We start from the raw sequence: 16,891 nt of genomic DNA on the forward strand, positions 1-16,891 counted from the left end.
TCAGAAATATGTGGCCATATTCCACCCTTGCCTTTTCACTTTTCTCAGCGCTGCTTTTATCTCCTTATTCCTGAGGCTGTAGATAATATGGTTAAGTATCGGTGGTACAATAGCACAGAGCGCAGGCACCACCATGTCTTGAGTGGACGGGGCCCTAGAGTTTTGCTTCATATACATGAAGAATCCAATGCTGATGAACAAGGAGACTACAATCAGGTGGGGCAGACATGTGGAAAAGGCTTTATTCCTGCCCTCTGCAGAGGGGATTCTCACTACGCTATTGAAAATGTGAATGTAGGACACAAAGATTAAGGTGAAGCAGATAAAGCCATAGCAGAGGGCTAAGACAATGTTGTGGACCTTGTTGGGCTGCGTGTCAGAGCAAGAGAGCTGCAGGAGGGGTGGAAGGTCGCAGAAGAACTGGTGGACAAAGTTGGGCCCACACAGGGCCGGCTTTAGGAAGTGCGGGGCCCAATTCGAACACTTTCGGCAGGGCCCTGGCAGGGATGACTTAAAAAGAAAAAAGTGTAAAAAAAAGCCTTCCATTTCTTCCATGTATTATTTACTTTCCATAACTATATAAATAATAAAATTGTATATTATGTACATTGCATCATATGCGCTGTTGATTGGTTATTAATGACTGCCGTTTCACATGTGTGGGTCCCCGCCACTCCCTGGGGGTGTGCACATGTGTGGGTCCCTGCTGCTTCTTACCCCCTTCATTGAAGCAGGTGTGCGGGTTACTAGCCTGGGAACTGCAGGGCAGCAGTGGACATGGGGCTGGTTCGAGGCAGAACAGGGGCTGACTGGAAGTAGGGTCTGGCTGCAGGCAGGGCAAGGGGTGCGGGGCTGGCAGGAGATAGGGGAGTGTGGGGCAGGCTGGCTTCAGGCAGGGCCACAAGGGGGTGCAGCAGGGGTTGGCAGGGCTGGAGACAGGAGTATGGGACTGGCTGGCTTCAGGCAGGGGGTGCAACAGGGGTTGGCTGGAGACAGGGCAGGGTGGGCAGTGCAGGGCTGGTGCAGGCAGGGGTGTGTGGCAGGGGTTGGCTGGAGACAGGGAAGGGGGTTTGGTAGGGGCTGGCTGTGGGCAGGGGTACAGAACTGGCTGCAGGCAGCGGTGGGTGGGGCTGGTGTGGGCAGGGCAGGGGGTGCAGCAGAGGCAGCTGGAGCCCCGGCCCTTTAAAAAGCCCCCAAGCCCCTCACTATCCCAGGGCTCTGGGGGCTATTTAAAAGGCCCGGGGATCCCCTGCTTCTACCCCGCCCCGGACCTTTTAAATAGCCGTGGGAGCCCTGGGGAATGCATGGGGCTGACGGGGCTCCAGCGGCAATTTAAAGGACCAGGGTGGTAGAGGCAGCTGGAGCCCTGGCCCTTTAAATAGCCTGCAGAGCCCTCTGCTACCCCAGGGCTCTGGGAGCTATTTAAAGGTCCCGGAGCTCCAGCCAGGGCATGGGGCTTGTCGAGCTCTGGATGGGGCTCCAGCCGGGGCCGCGGGGCTTGTCGTGCTCCGGCCGGAGCTCCAGCTGAGAGAGCGGGGCTGTCGGGCAGCCACGCTCCCCTGGTGCTTTGGTCAGGGAAGCGGGGCCATGGAAGACCCGGAGCAGACTGCAGCCAGAGTAAGTAAAAAAATTTAAAAGGCGCCTCTAAAGCCCAGGGCCCTCTTAGGCGCGGGGCCCGATTCCCAGGAATCGGGCGAATCGGCCTAAAGCCAGCCCTGGACCCACAGAAAGGTAAACTGAATGAGTTACCCACGTGCAACACTGAATACAGTGCTCCACTAAGCCAGGACCCTGCAGCCATCTGGACACATGCTCTGGTGTTCATGACTGTCCTGTATCTCAGGGGGCTGCAGATGGCCAGGTAGCGGTCATATGCCATGACTGTCAGCAAGGCCAAACCTGCTGTCCCAAACATGATGAAGAAAAACAACTGCAGGAAGCAGCTGTGGAAAGAAATGGAGTGGCAGTGCATGATGGCATTCACCATGGATTTGAGGACGGTGGCAGAGATGTAGCAGAGGTCTAAGAATGACATGTTCTTGAGGAAGAAGTACATGGGGCTGTGGAGGTGATGGTTGAAGGTCACAAGGACAATGATGAGGAAATTCCCCATGAAGGCGGCCATGTAAGCAAACAGGAACACAAGAAAGTGCAAGATCTGCAGCTCAGTGATGACTGAAAATCCCAGGAGACGGAATTCAGTCACAGAGGTTTGGTTGGTCATATCCTATCTGGCAAGAATGAGAAAGATAAGGAAGAGACATCAGAAAAATGCAGTTAGAATGAAGAGAGCTAAAACAAACATCTTTTCCCAATTCATAAATCCTACGTCACTTTGTATGTAGAGGAAGGTTGTGACACTGCTGTCTGTTATGCATAAGGAAGTTAAATAAAAAACATTAAATACTCTTGCTGGAAAGCAGCAATATAACACTACATTCATTTCTGAGAATAACACAGAAGAACCTAAAACAAGAGAGAGAGAAAGCAGGCTGCTTCCTAAGGAGAGAAACACAACTCACCCTATTTTACCCTAGTCTGGCTCTATGTAAACTGAATGCCGAAGCTACACACTTCCTTACAGATTTCCCTAGTCTGCTATTAGTAGCAGGAAACCCCTCACAAACTTAGAATGATAGCTTGTCCTGTCAATACACCACCCTGGCCAGTCGTTACTCTTTCTCTGAGTACGGAGGACACATCAGCATTGTCCAACCATATTAATATGTGTTCTGCCACCTTTTATTATAACTTAGGTTCTATACAGGTTCTTCCTAGACCTGGTCAGAAGGTGTTTCCTCTTACTGCCATGAAAAAAAATTAATGGCAAAAACGTACTTTTCTTTTCTGTTCTTTTCTTTTTTTTTTTAATTTTCAGTGGAAACTTGTGACATGTCATCCAATAAAGTCCCAAAACATTTTGATTTTTGTAAGTGAAATGCTTTTTCTGACACCCTTCCCTCCGATTCAAATATTTTCTGTTCTTGGCTGAAGTTGTTCTATTTCCCTTGCAAAAAACTGAAAATTTTGGGGGACAGATAACAGTTTCCACAAAAACTTTTGCTAGATAGAAAATTTTTCTGCTAAAAGAAGAAAACTGACAGAATTTCTGATCAAGTGTAATTCTTGTACATTTCTGGGAGATCTCAAAAGAAGAATAACTGATGATGGTCAACTGAGATTCAAGCTCTCAGCTCAGGTTTAGAAGCTTAGTTTTCTAACTGCTGAGCTACCGGATCACAAAAAATACTCTTGGTCTGATTTTCGAAAAAGATCAGCACCTGACAACTACTTTTTAACCTCACAAAGAATGAAACCAGATCGTCAAAGGAATTTACCATTCTCAGGAGGAGGTTCTTGCTGCTCTGCTCTTTGAAAAGATCTGTCACTTCACTTAGGCACCTATAATGGGAGCTGAGATCTTCTGAAAATCCAGCTTCACTTCAGGAAGATTGGTAAGGAAGGTCAAAAATTTCCCTCCACAACATTTGTTATGATGGAAAACTGGATTTTTGAATAAATATTTTATTTTATTTGTTTATTTATTATATATTTATTGTGCCATGTGACTGCTTTCCAGTGTGGGAGGGGAGCGATTTATTGACCAACTGATTTTTTTGAACAAAACATTTTGAAGTTGTTGGGTTTTTTTGCATTAAAAAGTCAAAATTTGCCAATAATCCCTGGGATGAATGGACTCTGTATGTCCCTTCTACTTTTGAAAACTTCAGCATCAGCCCAAGTTTCCATTATATTTACAAGTTCTACTGATTACTGAAGCAAAGTGCTGAGGCAAAAGCCAGGTCACAATGAGCTGTTCACATGAATAAGAAAACACTGGAATCTGGTACAGGAAGAAAAAAAATCTTAGCAAATATAATTCGTTGTAATGATGGCATTTTTAAACTATATTTTATTCAGTTTTTCTCTCTCTAAACAACACATCTATCTATCTATCAATCTATCTATCTATCTATCAGACCTCCCAGATCTCTGCGATTCATTATCACTTTAATTAAGAAACCCTGAATCCAGGAATATCAACAAGAACCACTTCAATCCATGTTAATATTCAATGACAGTTGGGATCCAATATCTCTTTGAAAATCCCTCAGCGCCCCTAATGAATATGAAACCATACCAGGAAAATTAAATAACTTGCTGTTGATGCGAATATCCCGGGTTGTCTGTTCTGCTTTGCAACCCATGAATTATTATAAAGTAGGTAAAAAATGTGAAGTCCCTGAATAGATGCACATGCACCTTCATTTGCTTCTGACAAAGGAGTCACGTCAATGAGTGATTGCAGAGGTGAGAAGAGTGATAAATTGTCTTTGCTCCTATGCAAGGTCCTATATTAATGCTCATTACAGTCCGTTGGGATGTAGGTCCCATGAAGCATCTCATAATTTTATCTGGAGAGAATATTTGTGTTCAGTTCTTTTCTTTGTTGTTAACACTCAGCCTAAGAGGGTGGATTGTCTGGATTTTCCTTGGAGGCTGCATGGGGGAGAGAGAGAGTGTAAAGACAATAATTCCTGTCCTCTACACAAAAATTATGGAGAGAGATCACAATGTGAATGTCCTTCCTATGAATAAGCAACAGAGTCCTGTGGCACCTTTAAGACTGACAGATGTATTGGAGCATAAGCTTTCGTGGGTGAATACTCACTTTGTCAGGCGCCCATGAAAGCTTCTGCTCCAGTACATCTGTTAGTCTTAAAGGTGCCACAGGACTCTCTGTTGCTTTTTACAGATCCAGACTAACACTGATATTTGACTTCCTATGAATGGCTCAATTCATTCCGAGCCATTTACATCTGTGCCAAGTGAGTGTGAAACTCTGCTGCACTAGAAAGGTAGCGTCTGACACCCACTTTGCATTTAATTTTGCACAAATATAAGCAATTGCCCAACATGCCAGGCAATAAACAATAAAGCCCAAGATGTGTTGGGCAGGGTGCTATATGTGACACATTGGAAAGCGGGAGTGAGTCAGTTTGATTTTGCTCTCACCCAATATGGTGTAAATCAGGAGAAACTCCATTAAAGTCAAAGTCATTCATGCCCAGGAGGATTAGGTGAATGAGCTTCAGGAAGCATCAATGAATGGGCCTAAGACTGATCCCTCAATGCTGTAGACCAGTGGTTCTCAACCAGGGGCCTGGGGCCTCTTGGGGGGCCTCAAACAGGTTTCAGGGGGTCCACCAAGCAGGGCCAGTGTTAGACTCACTGGGGCCCAGGGCAGAAAGCTGAAGCACTGCTGTATGGGGCTGAAGCCTGGGGCCTTGAGCCCCACCACCAGAGGCTGAAGCCAAAGCCTTGAACAACTTAACTTTGTGGTGCTCCCTGTGGCATGGAGACTCAGGCAATTGCCCTGCTTGTGGCCCTCTAATGCCAGTCCTGGCTTCTATAAGCAGAAAAAACCAGTTGTTGTGGCACAGGTGGGCCGTGGAATTTTTATAACATGTTTGGGGGGTGGTGCTCAGAAAGAAAAAGTTTGAGAACCCCTCATCTACAGCAGTGGTTCTCAACTAGGGTTTGGGCTCCCTGGGGGGCTGCAGGCAGGTTTCAGGGGGTCTGCCAAGCATGGTCAGAGCTAGACTCACTAAGGCCTAGGACAGAAAGCCAAAGCCCTGCTGCGCTGGAGTGCAGCCCGGGACCCTGAATCCCACCACCCAGGGCTGAAGCCGAAGCCTGAGCAACTTAGCTTTGGGTGCCCCCTGTGGCGTAGGGCCCTGGTCAGTTGCCATCTTTGCTACCCTCTAACACCAGCCCTGGCTTTTATATGTGGAAAAACAGTTGTTGTGGCACAAGTGGGCCGTGGAGTTTTTATAGCCTGTTGGGGCGGGACATCAAAAGAGAAAGGCTGAGAACCCCTGGTGTAGACCATTAGTATCTCTGCTGGAGTTGGCAGGTATCAAAGAGGGTAAGCCCAGTGTGAACGAGATCACAGTCAGACTCCGACTGACCAACATTTCCACGTTAATTTCAGGGAGATTTGCAGAGCCCTCACTACAAGCCCCTTGAGGCAAGGGGGGGATCATGGGGAGTGCTGGTCACTGGCACCCACATGAGGGAGTTGGCCACTGGCTCCTGGGAGAAGGGGCAGGCCTGACATGGGATCCCTGTACCCCTGATTCTGAAGGCAAGATCCACTGGGGCAGCCTGACTGCTGAGTGCCTTGGGGAGGGGGGATCCCTTGGCTTGTCTATCCCCCCGTGGGAAAGGAGCATCCAGCTTCCCATTTCCCCATCTTGGCTGTGCTGCCTTCACCTCCTCTTTCCATCCACCTTCTCCGAGGTCACTGAGAGTGACAGGCATCTTGGCCAATGGAAAGCCTCCAAGCACTGGTTCTAATCCAGCCCAGTCACCTATTATTGTCCAGTCACATTCTGGGAGTGATAACATTATGCAATGGGGAGTGGGGAGGTTCTTGATTGCAAAGGGGAGTGTCCCTGACACGCTGGGTGACCCAGCCAGCCTGAGCAGGCTGCAAGGGCCAGATTCACAGAGGGATGTAGGCATTGCAAAGGCGGCTTCTCGCCCAAGCTAGGCAGGGGGAGATGCCAGGAAAAGAGGCATGCAGAAAGCCCTGCCTCCCTTAAGGAATTTGGCACCTAAGTCTGAGCTGCAGGGAGGTGCCTCCCTCTGTTTGGGATTCCCAACTGTGATCCCTTTTTGGGAGTCAATGCAGGAAGATGGGGGGTAGAGGGGAGAGATACCTAAGCCCCAGAGCAATCCATGAGCCAGGGAACAACAGACGTTCATCCCCTAACTCGGCTGCATGGTCAATGCAGTAAGTCTGCCCAGAGTTTGCCTACCGGAGTGGGACCCCATAGGCATGTCACACAGAATGATGGAGCAGGAGTACTTTCCTTGTAGCTCTTAGCCACATGGTCACGCATTCACCTGGGATGTGGGAGACAGAAGTGGGGATGTGCATCTAGGGTCTCCACTCCCCAAATGATGCCCCATTGGTTGCGAGGGAGCTAATGGTTGTGAGGGAGCTCCTGCTTCGCCCCTAACATGGCCTAAGCCCCTAACTCCAAGAGAGGGGTCAGAGCTGGGAATCCCCAGCAGCGGGACACGCCTCCCTGCAGCCTGCGCTTAGGTGCCTACCTCTGAGAGAGGGGCAGGACTTAGCACACTGCATCTCCCATTGGCCACCTTAACCGAGGAGCTGCCAAGTGCATTGGTGTTTATGGATCCCATTCTGAGGTGCCATCATCCCCTATTCGTTGAGCACTAGGTGCAGGCTTTTGAACCCCAATGATTTTCTAGGTACCTAACACTTAGCTGTGGGGACCACTCAGCATTGCAAAGTTATGTTTCTTTGTGAGTCCAGCCCCAGTGCCTAAAGTGGCAGCTGGCACCTCAGGTCTCTTGTGAATCTAACCCTGAGGGTTTCTAACATGTTCAGTTCCTCAAGATGCTAATCACTATAGCCTGACCCAACAATGCACTGAAGTACATCTAATTGACTGTAAGCAAATGATGAACAGGTTCCAGTCAGAACCTTTAGCTGTTAGATGGCTGAAGTGGTCAGAAATCTTGGACCAAAAAAATATTCTCAACAAAACAAACAGTTTCACTAACATCAATTTTATTTTATTTTTTTGTGGGAAAATGTCATTTTCAATTAAATGTTTTTATTTTACATTGGGAACATTTTAAACAGTGGTTTCCATTTTGAATTATTATTGTCAACTTTATTTTTTGTACTGCCAGTTATGTGCTAAAGTGCCTTACATGGGCCTTCTTTCTTATTTCAATGTAGACTTACGTTAGGTAAAAAATGCTAAAAGTACCGATGTTTTGAAATGTCAGAAATCAAAACATTACTGAAAAAATCTTTCAATCAGGAAAGTGGACATTGTCCATGACATCACTGTTGGGTTTTACTTGGAAGAGAGGATCATTGAGCCAATTCCTCCACCCAGAGTTCCTGACTCAGCTTCCTCGGAGATCCCTGCTTAAACCCCTTTGACTACTAGTTCCTTTCTTTCTCAGCCCCACTCCTTTGACCTGGTCCCAGGCCCATGGAACAGTCCACCCACTCCTGCTTCCTTTCCCCTACCCCCATCTCTGAGCAAAAGACTATTTCCCCTGCTTCTGCTCATTAGCAAGCCCTGGTCATCACTTCCGTCCTCTCTCACTCTCCTCCTTCCTTTGCCTAGCCATTCCCCCTGTTCTGAACAGTGTCCAAGGTGGCCTCTGCCCAGCACAGCTGAACACACAGTTGAACTGGAGAACTCACTGCCACAAGGTATCGTTGAGACAAAGATCTCAGCAGGTGAGACATTGCCATGGATTATGAGAGCCTCCATGGTTATGTTTAGATAAGAGAATGAAATAAACCTGCTGGTGAAGGTCTCCACCCAGCCTCTAGATCACTGGGAAACTCCCTGACATGAAGGTCAGTGCAGAATTGTCCATGAGAGACGGGGTGCTCCCTGCCTCTCCCTCTACAGCAGTTGGGGTTGATCCCAGCAGGAGTCACTGCTTTGAGCAGGGCTATTCCCTGGAGCCTGGAGAGAAAGAGGCACATTTAGTCCCATAAATCTCTGCCATCTCTCAGGGCTGGGTTCAAACACTCAGGGGCCATGCATGGGGCTCTGCCCCTTTGACTCTGGCCCCATGGAGTGACAGCAGTGGTCCCCCTAGTCCTCACTTGCCCACCAGATAGTATCTGCTTGTGTGAGGGGGTGGAGACAGTTGTGCTCTTCCCCAATCTCCTGCACACAGAGCCCCATGCTGAGGGGTGGGTTTGGTGGGTTTCTCAAGAGCAGTGGAGCTGGAGGTGAACACCCATGGAAAAGCCTGGAGCAGTTCCACTCTGTCAGATCCATTGTCTCAGGCTCTCTGTAGACCCAGGCAAATGATCCTGCACTGGCTGCGCTTTAGAGCAGCTCCCCAGCACCGACTCCAGCTGTTCTGGGTGGTGCAGCATTTGGTCTGGGCCCAGTGAGACCTGGGTATTAGACTCTGGTGATTCCTACATTCCTGTGGGAATCAGGCAAATTCTGTTCTGAAAATAAAGCAACAAATATTTCACCCAGATCCATGAAAATCTATCTATCTATGTACATCTATCTATGTATCTCAGTGAAGTTGGGGTTATTTGCCTTTAATGCATTCTTAGTTTTAAGCCTTTTTATTTTAATAGTAGTGTTCTTAAAGTTCAGATCTTCACCACAGTGCTGAGAATCCCTTCTGAGCAGGGCAGGCATAAAGTCTTCTCCACATGCTTTCCTCACCTCATTGTGGTCTCCTTGTTACTTTGCACTGGGACCTTTGCCTACCTGAAACCCACCTCCAGGTCTCGGTCAGGTCTGGATCTTGTGGTGGGTGTTCTCTATGCTGTGGTGCCTCCCATGATGAACCCGATCATCTACAGGATAAGGAACAATGAGATCAAAGCTCCATGAAGAAACTGACTGAGGGGAGGTTATTCATCAAAATAAAATGTCCATCTGTCTCTCATGACCATGGTTTAATTCTGTGTTTCCTAAATAATCTAATCAATGGGTGAAAATGTTGTGTCCATGAGAACATGATGCCTAATCTGTTTTATACAAATGCTGCTTTTACAGTGGTAAAAAAATACCAACAAATGAACAAACAAAAAATCAGACTAACACCACTGAAGTCAGACAGTTTCTTTAGGCTGGAAAGGCTTTCTGAAAGAACAAGGTTTTGACACATGTCGTAAAGACAACACACTTTACGCAAGGCACTGTCAACCCGTGGAACTCTTTGCCAGAGGATGTTGTGAAGACCAAGACCATAACAGGGTTCAAAAAAGAACTAGATAAATTCCTGGAGGATAGGTCCTTCAACGGCTATTAGCTAGGATGGGCAGGGTTACTGTCCCTAGCCTCTGTTTGCCAGAAGCTGGGAATGAGCAACAGGGGTTGGATCACTTGATGATTACCTGTTCTGTTCATTCCCTCTGGGGCACGTGGCATGGTCACTGTTGGAAGACAGGATATTGGGCTAGATGGACCTGATTTGGTCTGACCCAGTATGGCCGCTGTCATAAAGAGATAGTTAAGAGCTAATGCCTCTTTTACCAGTAAAGGATTAAGAGGTTCACCTAGCCTAGCTGACACCTGACCAGAGGAACCATGGAGGAACAAGATGTTTCAAAACGAAGGAAAGAAGTTTTCTTTGTTTAGTTTTTTTTCAGTTTCAGCCAGAGTGAAAAAGATCAAGGAACCAGCCTCTTATCAGAGTAGACAGGAAACTGGGCTAGATGGATCTTTGGTCTGACCTAGTATGGCTGCTCTTATGTTCTTATATTTAGGATTCCACAAGTGTAAATAAAATCAAAATCTATATGTGTGTTTTTCTAGAGTTTTATACTGCCACCCATCGTCACTCTACCTGAGAACTTTCCACACAAAATCAATAGCATGAGGAAGTCCCTAGTGGACTTTATGGGCTATCTGGTTCCTTTCCTTTTTGGAGTTAAAAAGCTTTGTTTGGAGACAGAGATTTTGGGCATTTTATAGTTTAGTTCATCTAATTGTGTTTGGTTTTTAGCAATGGATTGATTGATTTGTCTCATTGTTCCAGACGTTTAGTTTTCTGGGGTAGATATACTTGGGGAATAGGAATGATTAGTTACATGCAGTAGTCAATGTTTTGTTCTTTCTTGGTTCTACCCATATGTCATCTCTTTAATGGAGTTTTCTGAGGGAGAAGATTTGTTGGCCACAATGACACAAGGGGGCAGAAGAGTTTCTGTGGGTATCCAAGGCTCTGAACTAATGTTGAGATTATCATGTTAATGCATCTAGGATTTTTATTCTGTTATTGAGAGATAATAAGGGTGCCTGGACCCATGAATACACATCCTTTTATATTTTGTACCTAAAGACATACATCAATACCATGATATTTTTCCTAGGATGGAAAGGCTTTCTGGAAGAGCACGGTTTTGATATGTGTCCTGTAGACAAGCTGATTTGGGAAAATGAGGTCAAAATTTTTGTTTCTGGGATTTAACCTCTCCCTTTGAAGGGATCCAGGTTTGGCAAATGGTTAATACACACAAAGATCCAAATATGGCTAACGGTACCCTGGAGAAGAAGAGTGGAAGGTTTGTAAGTGTTTGACTTCCAGCTCAACTGGACCTATGCAGAGTCGTTCCATTGACATCCATGCTTAACGCAGATGAGTTCCTGCCCAGAGACTCCCGGATAAACTCAGTCATGAAATAATCACTGGGGTAAGTTATTTGTGAGGGGTCATTTTATTGTAACTTTTGTGTAAGTGGAGAAGTACGATCATATACACTGGCCTTGCATTCCATGTAGATGTAGTCAAATGCAAAAAGAATACAGTGATTAGACAGACAGAGAGTATGTCTTCAAGGCAAAGAAAACCTGGATCTCAGAGTCCAGGTTTATAGATTTGGGCTTGCACTACGATGTTGGTGTCTGAGCACATTTCAAGTGACTAGGAAAATATTGTACAGCTGCTATCTGAGTTTCTTTACATTCCAAATGCAAAACGTAAGACTTTAGTCCCATACTGAATGATGCGGCTGATGTGGGTGATGGAAGGAGCAACAGGGCACATGATAGTAATATTTGTGTATTAAGAATGGTCTATTCAAAGAGATCTAATGGAGTTAGGTACATAACATTGGGTAGTCAATGAGAATTGACCACCTAATTTCCTTAAATTGTTCTGAAAATCCTAGTCATAGTTCACATCGTGGTGCAAGAGTACATGGTATAGTTCCAGATTCTGCCACAAACCCCCTTGCTCCCTTTCCTAATGCCTCTCATTGGAAATATTTGGATTTCTTCCTGGGATAAATTTGGCCCATTCTGTTGAACTGGTTTCTACTCTTTCCTCTGCTAGAATTCTTTGAGGGGTGGGGTCAACAAACATATGAACAATGGTTATCCAGTGTACCTGGCCTTTCAGAAAACCTTTGGCAATGTCTTTCATCCAAGGCTCCTATTCAAAATAAGCAGTCATAGCATAAGAGAGAAAACCCTCTCATGAATCAGTAATTGATTAAAAGACAGAAAACAAAGGGTAGGAATAAATGGTCAGTTCTAAGAATGGAAAGAGGTAAATAGTGGTGTCTCCCAGCAATCTGTATTGAGACTAGTGCTGTTGAACTTACTCATATGTGATCTGGAAAAATTGGATAAACAATGAGATGGCAAAATTTGAAGATGATACAAAATTACTCAAGATAGTTAAGCTCAAAGCAGATTGTGAAAATTTATGAAGGGATCTCACAAACTGAGTGAATGGGCAACAAAATGGCAAATAAAATTAAATGTTAATAAATGCAAAGTAATGCACATTGAACATAAACTCAAATATACATACAAAATGATGGGGTTTAAATTAGGTGTCACCACTCAAGAAAGAGAGCTTGGAGTCATTGCGAATAGTTCTCTGAAAACATCTCAATGTGCAGGAGCAGGCAAAAAATCCAAAGAGAATTTTAGGAACCATTAGGAAAGGGATAGAAGACAGAAAATAAGACAGAAAATATCTTAGTGCCACTATATAAATCCATGGTATATCCACACTTTGAAAACTGTGTGCAGTTTCTGTCACCCCCATCCCAAGAAAGATGTAGAAGAATTGGAAAAGGTACAGAGAAGGGCAACAAAATGATTAAGGGAATGGAACAGCTTCTATTTGTGGATAGATTAAAAAGACTGGGAGTTTTCATCTTGGACAAGAGAAGACTAAATGGGATATGATAGAGGTCTATAAATTGTGACAGGTGTGGTGTGGTCAAAACCTTGCTCTTGCCCTCCTCATAACACAAGAACCGGGAGTCACCCAATGAAATTAACAGGAGTACCTTTAAAACAAAAAGGAAGTACAAAGGAAGTACTTCACACAATGCTCAGTCATTTTGTGGAATTAGTTGTCAGGGGATGTTCTGAAGTCCTGAAATACAAAAATAATCAGACAAGTTCATGGAGGATAGATCCATCAGAGATGATTAGCTAAGTTGGTCAGGGATACAACTCCATGATCTGGGTGTCTCTAAGCCTCTGACTGCCAGTGGATGGGACTGGATTACAGGGGATGGATCAATCAATAGTTTCCCTCCTCTGTTCATTCCCTTTGAAGTACCTGACATCAGCCACTGTCAGAAGACAGGATACTGGACTAGATGTACCATTGGTTTGACCCCATATGATCATTTATATATTTTTATGTTGTAATGTAAAACTTACAATTTTCTTAACTTAACATTGCATGGATATAAAATGGCTTGACACTATTTCTTGTTCAATATGAATAATTATATTGGTACAAACTAGTTTCAATTTAGCAAAATAAAATCAATTAAACATTGATGCATTGCATACAATTTGTGGAAAGTAGTTATTTAGTCCATGAAACAGAGGGAGATGGGAGGGTGGCAAACAGGGAGCTGGTGGGGGGAAAAGAGGAAAGCAAGGAGCCCCTGATGTGTGCAAGGGGCTCAGCTGACAAAAGCTATGAAATGTGAGACCCCACATATTACACTGAGTATTATTGTTACTGATGTATCTAGGAGAGAGAAAAGAGCACATTTATGAAAAAATGGGGAAAATATCTAAAGGCAGATATCACTTGGAAGAATGGACAACAGCTAGAGGAAGCTAAGAACATATCTATATTTGCAACTATTCAGGAAAAAGTATTATAAAATACTTCATCAATGCTAAAGTCAGTCCACTTAAGCCCAGGAAAAGGTATAAGAAAGGGAAACCTAATGTCTAGAGAAGGTGTGAAGGCATATATGCTGGGATTGCATTAAGATAATAGTATAGAAATTAGACAATATTTTTGCTAATTAAACAGATTTCTCAACAATAGTAAAGGTAGGCCACCTATAGAACCCAGAATTATTGTCCAAAATTGCTTATTGACTCAGGGAAGGGCACACTGATAACACAATTACTTCTGGTAACAAGATATGTGATAGCTCATGTTTAGAGAAGGATAGATCCACCAACATTAATGGCATAGGGAAATAAAGTATGGGCAAACTTTCTAATAGACAAAAGGGGAGCGATCCATTAATTGATTTAGTAGGGCTTGGTCCTGCTTTGAGCAGGAGGTTGGACTAGAACCTCCTGAGGTCCCTTCCAACCCAAATATTCTTATAAACTTCATGCTAAAAGGTTGACCAACACACTTTTTTTGAATGTCAAAAATAGAGATTAAAGATATGGATTGTTAAAGCTCTGATAGAAAGTTCATTTAGGATAATCAAGTAATTGAAAAAAAAAGATAATTCAAGATACATTCTGTCTTTATAGTTTCTTCCCTGAGGACAGGATTCTGCTCATCAGTCTCCTGATGGCCTTTTTCATCTCAGAGTTTCTCAGCATGTAGATCATTGGGTTCAGCATTGGGGTGATTACAGTGTAAATGATTGACGCCAACTTGTCCCTGGGCAATTTCCGGAAAAGCCTAGAATAGATGAAGATGCAGGGTATGAATTGTAAACACACAACTGTGATCTGGGATCCACAGGTAGACAGAGCTTTGTGCTTCCCATCTGTAACATGTGTCTTTATCTTGACAAAGATGATGGTGTACGAAATGAACAGGATGATGAACATTACTATGACAAGCATCTCACCATTGGAAACCATCAGCAACTCAACCAAGTAGATGTCTGTGCAGGCCAGTTTGATGACTTGTGGGATATCACAGTAGAAATTGTCCAAGATGTTTGGACCACAGAAAGACAGCTGGAGGATCAATGCAATCTGAACAGCAGAGTGAGCCAATCCACCCAGCCATGCCCCTGCCACCAGGCCCATGCACACACCACGGTTCATGATAGTCAAGTACCACAGTGGTTTATAGATGGCTATGTACCGATCAGCAGCCATCACCACAAGGACAACAACCATAGCACAGGCGATGAAGTGGAAGAAGAACATCTGGAGGATGCACTCATTGAACGAGATGGTTCTGCGCTGGGAGAGGAGACCCAACAGCAATTTTGGAGCATTGACTGATGAGTCGCTAACAACTAGGAAAGACAAGTTGGCCAGCAGGAAGTACATGGGGGTGTGGAGCCAGCGGCTGGTGATCACAGTGGTGATGATGGTGAAGTTTCCCAACCAGGTTGTCGAGTAGACTATGAAGAAAACAACGAAGAGGCATCGCTTCAGCTCAGCATTCTGGGTGAGGCCTAAGAGGACAAATTCTGTCACTGTGGAGCTGAGGTTCTGCTCTTCCATTTACTAGCCTCAAAAACATGCCTAGAGAGGGAACTGTAATAATTACTATGAAGAAGTTTTTATTATTCCTTCCTTGAATTACTAGTATTAGTCAAAATTAATGCCTCTTAACAGACATTTTGTTTAATAATTATCTTAGTTTACTAAATTCAGTTATCCTCAGTGCAGGGCATCCCTTCTACAGCAGACCCTATGAACTACACCAGTTGTCATGTTGAGTTTTGGGATCATTGAGAGAGAAAAGGAGCAGCCTACCTACAAAATCAAGCCTTTACCAAACCACTTTCTGTATTCATTTTCCCACAGCCCTCATCTTGCACACATCCATGGGGTCTAGAGGATCATGGCTGGGAAGAAATGTGAGTTTCAGGGAGTGATCTTAGGCAGAACTTCTGAGAGTCCAGTGGTTCTCGGTGTGAGGGTCATAAGAAATTGTCAGGTATTCATGATAACCAGAATACCTTTCTGTAGACAAGCAGACTCACTCCTGTGGCACCTCCTGCTGGTGACTTCTGGGAATTAGCTTGTTCCATCTCCAGAGCACCCTCTGCAGGCCAGCAATCCACCTGTCCTCCAGTCCCCATGTCCCTCCCTGACCCAGTGCCCCTTTAACTGCGTGCTTCCCCGCAGCAGTAACCCCTTTCTCTTTAGGTCTTCCCTCCCCGGGAAACCACCACCCACTAATCCACCTTGTCTCAGTACCAGACTACTGCCAGTCGTCATCTAGCCCCTGCGCCCTGGGGTAGACTGCAGTATCAGCCTACTCATCACTGGCAAGGTTGGGTTTGGTCCTGCTGCCTTTGCCTATCCATGGGCTGCCCTCTCCAACCCCCAGTACCTTTTGGCCTTATGCTAGGCCAGAGCCTGGGGCTTTCCAGGCTGGAGCATCACCAGCCCCTCTGCCTTTCCGCAGCCCTGTTCTACTCAGGTACCCTGTGTCTAGCTCACTGCAGCCAGGCCCATCTTCCTCTACAGGCAAAGAGAGACAACCACTTCTGGTTTCCCTGGCCTTCTTATAAGGCCCTGTTGCTCAGTTTGGGGCATGGCCCCAGCTGCAGCCACTCCCCCCAATCAGCCAGGGTTTTACCTTGCCCAGCCCTGGCCCTCTGCAGGGCTTTTCCAACCCCTTCCAGGCTGGAGTAGGTGGTCGCCCTCTACACCTTCCTATATTCATATGTGGCAAGGAGGTCCAACATAGTTCCTGATTTAGACTGAAGAAGGGTTGGAATGGAAAACTGGAGAACCACGTATTTAGAGGATTCACATGCCCTGTGTGCGCCCTTGGTTACAGGAAGAGAAGGAATTAACTGTAATTGTCTTTAGAAGTAATTGCATGTGCTCAGAGCATCTGAAATAAATCCAGTCACTGTATTAGGTGCCTATGGATTCTGGTGCATAATTTTAAACACCTGAATTTGAAAGCTGTGAACACAAAAAGATTTCTGTCTATGCACCTCTGTTTAAATATTCAAAACTGCTGTGGAATTATGGATTCTGAGTTATCATTAACATTTTTGAAAATCTCTAGAACAGATTTGTTTTTAAAAAATGTTCCCAATAAAACACATCTATGAAATAGTCAGTATATCTAATTTTACATGGTAAAATTTTTAAAAAGAAGGAAATGAAACATTTCATGCCATTGGTGTTCA

At 45.0% G+C, this 16,891-nt stretch overlaps 2 protein-coding genes across 2 annotated transcripts; both read right to left on the reverse strand.

The window, feature by feature from the left end:
- LOC127031832 (olfactory receptor 14A16-like) lies at window positions 1-2,224 on the reverse strand. Its single transcript, XM_050918853.1, has 2 exons — window positions 1,727-2,224; window positions 1-444 (listed from the first exon to the last, which is right to left on the reverse strand). Exons 1-2 carry the CDS (start codon window positions 2,222-2,224, stop codon window positions 1-3), a joined length of 942 nt encoding a protein of 313 aa, XP_050774810.1.
- A 12,073-nt stretch (window positions 2,225-14,297) lies between these two features.
- LOC127031206 (olfactory receptor 4D9-like) lies at window positions 14,298-15,239 on the reverse strand. Its single transcript, XM_050917973.1, has one exon. The coding sequence runs from the start codon at window positions 15,237-15,239 to the stop codon at window positions 14,298-14,300; it is 942 nt and encodes a 313-aa protein (XP_050773930.1).
- Window positions 15,240-16,891: the final 1,652 nt, after the last annotated feature.

This window comes from Gopherus flavomarginatus, chromosome 11 (assembly GCF_025201925.1).
Source record: "Gopherus flavomarginatus isolate rGopFla2 chromosome 11, rGopFla2.mat.asm, whole genome shotgun sequence".
In the NCBI taxonomy this organism is placed as follows: Eukaryota; Metazoa; Chordata; order Testudines; family Testudinidae; genus Gopherus; species Gopherus flavomarginatus.